This window comes from Tupaia chinensis, unplaced genomic scaffold (genome assembly GCF_000334495.1).
Source record: "Tupaia chinensis unplaced genomic scaffold, TupChi_1.0 Scaffold000185_1, whole genome shotgun sequence".
Classification (NCBI taxonomy): Eukaryota; Metazoa; Chordata; class Mammalia; order Scandentia; family Tupaiidae; genus Tupaia; species Tupaia belangeri.
In genome coordinates this window covers 4098998-4104997 of record NW_006159660.1, presented here as the reverse complement: position 1 = coordinate 4104997, position 6000 = coordinate 4098998, and the positions used below count along the sequence as shown (strand labels likewise).

At 51.4% G+C, this 6000-nt stretch overlaps 1 protein-coding gene across 1 annotated transcript in view; it reads right to left on the bottom strand.

Annotated features, from left to right (window-relative positions):
- Positions 1–6000, bottom strand: part of FSTL1 (follistatin like 1) — a 64099-nt gene that overhangs the window by 11333 nt on the left and 46766 nt on the right. The window contains exons 6-7 of the mRNA XM_006146710.3: positions 5654–5784; positions 736–854 (exon numbers count right to left, since the gene is read on the bottom strand). Of these exons, the coding sequence (XP_006146772.1) occupies positions 736–854; positions 5654–5784 (250 nt within the window). The remainder of the gene's footprint in view (positions 1–735; positions 855–5653; positions 5785–6000) is intronic.

The following is a 6000-nucleotide window of genomic DNA, read 5'->3' as shown; positions in this document are numbered from 1 at the left end:
CTATAGGGTGCATGCGCTTGCTGAAGAGACAAAGACAGAAAGACAGAAATCAGCTCCCAGGGGGATGGTCACACCTCAATCCCTTCTGTTTTTTTTTTCTTTTTTGGGGGGAGAGGTTTTCACTATAGGGTTCGTGCGCTCGCCAGAAAGAGAGACAGAAAGCGAGAAATCACTCCCCAGGGGGGATGGCCACACTGCAATCCCTTCTCCTCCATTCTCCTCTCAGGATCCTGGGCACGCATGCAAACGCACCTGGTGTGAGTTTAAGCCCCTGAGTCCAGGACTCAAACTGCGGTCGACTACATGGGAGTCCAGGGACATAGCCATTATGTTAACTGCTGGTCCCCTCAATCCCTTCTTCTCCATTGCCCTCTCAGGATTTTGGGCATGTACACATACGCACTTGGCATGAGTTTTAAGTCGCTGGGTCCGGGACTCAAACTGTGGTCAACTCCGTGGGAGTCCAGCAACCTAACCATTATGCCATCTGCTGGTCCCAAAATTGTATTTTCTATTCCTTTCACATTCTGGCTAAAAATATTAACTATTCATCAGATATCGGTGGTGCTCACTGTGTTAGTTCGTAATGTTCATAGAAAAGGGTAGGTCAGGACCCCTATTTTCCTACTTCACATTGACAGTGGCAGCTCTTTTGCAGGTAGGAAGGGGTTCACGGCCCCTCTGGTAGGCAGCCTTGCCCTCGTGCCCCACATCCTGACCCCTCACTCATCTCACCTAAGCAGCTTGTTGTTCTCCTGGTCTGCGTAGGTGGTGATGTTGATGGCAGTTTCGTTCTGCTCCACAAATTTCAGGAATTCACTGGAGTCCAAGCGAGAGTCACCATTATCAAAGTTCTAGAATAGGGCCAGAAAGGTCTTTCAGAAACGTTTCATGGAGCCCACTTCTATCACTGCCCCCCTTGGCCCATCTGGTTCATCTTGTTCTTGGCCTGTCCCAACCCTGCTCTGGCCAGGCCTCAGAGCTACCAAGGCTCTACTCCCTGTGGCATCTGCAGAAGGCACCAGTGCCCCAAGAAGAAAGCGAGCGTGCTTGCCTTCCAGTCCAGATCCAGCTTGGGAGGGCAACCTGAACAGAGGCCCGTGCTGCCCGAGAGGCCTGGGGTGCCCCCACGTGTTGTGTTACCCCATCCTGACCCTCTGCTACAGACTTCCCTTTTGGTTCAGAGCAGCCACCACACAATGATCATGTAACAACACGTCCTTAAACCCTGATGGGCATAGGATAACAGAGTCAGACTCTGCAGTGGAGCCCTGGATGTGTTTAACAAGCTGATCAGAAGCAGCCCTGCAGGAGACGCCCCCGGCTCACTGCAGAGAGCACAGGACCATATCTTGCCACTTGATGTCCAGCCTCCTAGTCTTATTCTCAGTGCCCACAGCTCACACTGGCACCCGTAACTGACCACATTGGTGAGAGGAGTCAGCGGCAAAAGCCCTAAGTCAATAAGCCACAGGCAGGGGAGATGCAAGTCCTCCACCCCTCTGCCCTGTGCTGTGCCCATCACAGACATGTGCACAGATCCTCAGATTACCCAGCTCGGGCTGTCCTGACGACTCAGCTGACATCCGGGGGCATGAGGTGCGGGTGTGGTGAGCTCGGGAATTGTTCTGTCTCTGGCAAGATGCTAAATTACGACTTTAGCCATCTGGGACCCTGCAAGATGCCTAGACCCTGGCTGCAGGCAGAAGGTGTCAATTTCGAGGCTCTGATCAGATTCTAAATTAGACAGTTGGAGTCTTGTTGGATTCTGATCTGCCCTCCTAACTAGTCCCAGGGCATTTCTCCCCAAATCATCTCCCAAGACTGCCTCATGCTGCTGCTCTGAGAAATGATTAGCACCCCCTGTTACTTCAAAGAGGCTCCCCAGATGGAGCAAGGGATTGAAGAAAAGGGAAAGAAGTAGCCGTGGACTCTCCTTCGTGACTGCCACGTGTCACGCGTGTTTCACTTTAAGCTTGGAAATCCTTCCACAGCATGTATGAGGACACATGCGTATAAAACAATTAGGCCCTCGCTTAGGACCTATGTATATTCTTGCTCTAAGTCCAGGAGCAGGTCTCAGATGTTCTCCACTTGCTGGACATTTATATTCACCTTGAGAAAAACTTCCCCATGCGCTCACATGTTGAGGTCCTGATTAGTTAAAGGGACAATAATTGAGTAAGTCGGGCCAGGAGCTATTCCCAGTAGCACAGCACTTCCTGGAGTCCAAACGTTGCATGTGCTGGGAGGATCCCGACATCAGCAGGGGCTAACAGCAGGGTGAGTATAGGGAGAGAACAGTCCAGCGTCGGCTGCAGACCTCGTGCTGGAAGCACCCTAAATCTGGCAGCACTCACAGCCCTAACAGCTCTAAGGCCAGTGCTCTGTGCACATACTTCAGACTCAGTGAGACCAGAATCCAGGTCAAATCTAAGGAGATGTCCCAGCCTGTGTGCATTCTCATCTCTTATGGGCCTGGCTGGGCCTCCCTAGGTTAGATCTGAGGTGGAACCCACAGGAACACAGAACTCTGGCACCTATCCCAGAGCCTGGGTTTCTGCCTGAGGGGTCATAACCTGGGACCGTGAACCAACGTCATTTACTTGCCTTCTGTTCAGCCAACCAGCTACAAAGGCATACGACCTATTTGGCCCATCTGCCCAGTTCCGAATCTGAGATAACAATACTTTACTTTTTTTTGATGTAACTGTGGGGTTACAGAAGGCAGGGAGATGTCTGCTATGAGACCCATGTTTGGGGCAAGGACATGGACAGAGTGAGGTGCTCATTCACGTGGAGGCCGGGGCAATGGTGAACATGACATTGGGGTCCAGCATCAGCCCTGGCATCACAGGGTGTGAGAAACACTGCGGCCTCTACCTGAGTCTTCCCTTCTCTGTTCTGCTACACTTGCTCGTAAGAAGTTGTGACTGAGTCAGTGGTTGGGGTGAGAATCACTAGTTGATTTTGGCCTGATTTAAATTCTGATTAGATTTGTTTTCGACTTTTTTTTTTTTTTTTTTTGAGAGATTTTTGCTATAGTGTGTGTGTGTGCGCGCTTGCTGGAGAGACAAACCGAAAGCGAGAAATCCCCCGCCCCGGGGTGAAGAGATGGCCACACTGCAATCCCTTCTCCTCCATTCTCCTCTCAGGATTTTGGGCACACATACACACATACACACACACACATGCCTGGCGTGAGTTTCAAGTCGCCAGGTCTGGGACTTGAACCATAGTCGGCCATGTGGGAGTCCAGTGCCCTAACCACTAGACCACTTGCTAGCCCCATATTTTTCAACTGTTTTGATGTAAGGCTTGCCAGCTGGGCCAGAGAGCAAGTCACTGGCTCAGAAAGTCTCTCTAGGATATCAAATCTCTTGCCAACAGGCAGCTGCCTAGTGTGTGTGTATGTGCCAGAGTTGCCTGGGAAGAGTGGACTTCGTGCTTGCCAGTCCTGATCAGGCTTTCTGAGTTGGGAGTGAGAATGCCCTAGAGGAAAGCAGCTTCCTTGAAAGGCTTTGCAGTTTTCAGGTAGGAGAGAGAGAGTGCCGGAGGAAGTGAAGCTGTCTCAGGGGAGCGTGTCTCGGGTCCTTGGGAAGCAAATCTAACAGCAGGTGTCAGTGATGCCTGAGGCAGAGCCACCAAAGTGCTACTCCAAATGGTTACAAGGTCCCAAGCGGCCCCTCGGAAAGACAGTCGTAGGTCCCTCAGCTCCTACGCTGTAATCACAGGGCAGAAATCACTGCTCACAACAGGTTCGCAGGTAGGGTTCACCTGGCCTCTGAGCACTTCTCTCGGGTACTTCATTCCTGCCCAACTCTCCTGGCTCAGCAGCTGATATGTTTTCTGGAGAAAAGGAAGCACCTCTGCCCTCAGGGTTCTGTCACGTGGGAGTGGTTGAAATGAAGGACAGAGTAAGAGGGGCTGTGCTTCCTCATCCGGGTGTGATCTCCAGAACTTGGAAGCCAAGAGATACAGTCTCTCTCATAGAGGAGAGATATCTTTATCTCAAAAACGTAAGACAAGTCAAGTCTCAACCAAATATCCATTCCAACCCAATCCAGTATTTCTCCTTCTGAGGGGTTCATATACCATTTAAAAAGAGGAATCCAGGGGCCGGGTGGTGGCACAGTGGTACACAGCTGGACTCACATGGGCGAGGTCCTGGTTTCACATCCCAGGACTTCCCCAAGCATACCAGGTACACACTTAAGTGCCTGTGATCCAGCTAGCTGAGACTGCGGGTGGATCTCAGCATGGAGACCCTGTAGGAGTGTCTGTCTCTCTCTCTGTCATGGAAGAAATAAATAAATGAATAAACAAATAAATAAATACATCAAAAGCGAAAAAGAATTCCCAGACTAGACTGGTGTTGACCACACTGGGTGGCCTCGGAGCTGCAGGGAAGTGCCTGGTGTCTGGAACTGCCCCCTGGCCTAGCTTGCAGGTAGGCCCTGGGACAGCTGGCCCTGGCAGCACATGTTGGAGTGTGTGGGAGTGTTGGCTAGGGAGGAGCACTGAGGCAGCCACCGAGAGGTCTGTAAGTGAAGGAGCTGTGGTACTGTGTGGGCATGTGGGTGTCTGTGCGTGTCCGTGTGTAGAATGAGTCTGTGTGGTGTGTGTCTCTGGCATGTTGTGTGTGTCTGTGCTTCTGAGTGATATGTTTATCTCTGAGTGTGCCTTACCCGTCCGCGTGTCTGTGTTCTCGTCAGCCATGAGCGTCCTTAACGGCTTCTTTTAACTGTCGAGATCTCTATAAAATCTTCATTCCTTGATAGCCTTACCCATTGCTAAATACTGCTTCCTCCTTCGTTTTTCTTTCCTTTTTTTTTAAAGAGAGGTTTTTGCTATAGGGCATGTGTGTGCTCACCAGAGAGACACAGAGAGAAAGAGACAGAGGGCGAGAAATCACTCCCCAGGGAGATTGGCCATGCCACATCCCTTCTCCTCCGGTCTCCTCTCAGGATCTTGGGCACGCATGCACACATGCCTGGCACTGAATTTAAGCTACTGGTCATGAACCACATGGTCGACTACGTGGGAGTCCAGCGACATAACCATTATGCCATCTGCTGGTCCCTTATTTTTCTTTTTGAAAAAGCATCTCTCCTGTCCCAGTTGGAACTCTGTCTCTTCAACTACATTCAATGGGGAACAGCACTAGGTCCATGAAGAACCCCTGGGCCTGTGGAATGTCAGGTCTGATGAGGAAGCTGTACAGGCCGTGAATAGTCAAGGCAATGACAGAAAAGTGTCACACTAGGCCAGAAAGAGGCTGATGTGTTTGGGTCCGGGTGAGGCGCGAAGGCATCTTCTAGCAGCAGCCAGCTGCAGTAGGCGTTGTCTGAGGGAGGGAGTAGCACTTAGCCATCTTTCTCACTGACAGGCTCGCCCAGGCCTGTGTGGTTTAACCACCGAAACGGAGCAGCCCGTGTGTGTCAGATCCCAAGGCTCAACTGCTGGGCCTCCCCTGCTCAAGCTGGTCGGAAGGCAACCTTCTTGGCTTAAGGGAATGACGTGTGATGAGAAATACGTAGGGACTAACCAGATTTGCATTTTCTTGTAGTTGGGGAAGAGGTGACCAGGCAAAGGGAGGGGAAAGCCTCCCTTTCTCTAGAACTGAACAGTCTTGACCCCAACTCTGATTTACCTTGAAGTACTTGTCTAGGATTTCACTGTAGTTGCTGCCTTTGGAGAACCAGCCGTCTGGAATGATCTCTGCTTCCAGCCACTGGATGATGCGCCGCCGCAGCTCCTCCCGGTTGGACTGATAGCAAACAACTGCAGGAGAGGGGAGGGCGTAGGCTGGGTGGGGAGGGGAAGGCCCAGTGGCAACGGCCCCCGGGCTCTGCCACAATAATCCCATTGAATCTTCCCAGCACCCCAGGGGGACGGGGTTACCACACCCAGGGGACACAACTGGAAAGTGTCTCACCCAGGGCGCCAACTCACATTTCTAATGTATTTTTAAAGATGGAGAAGATTGAAATAGAGAGG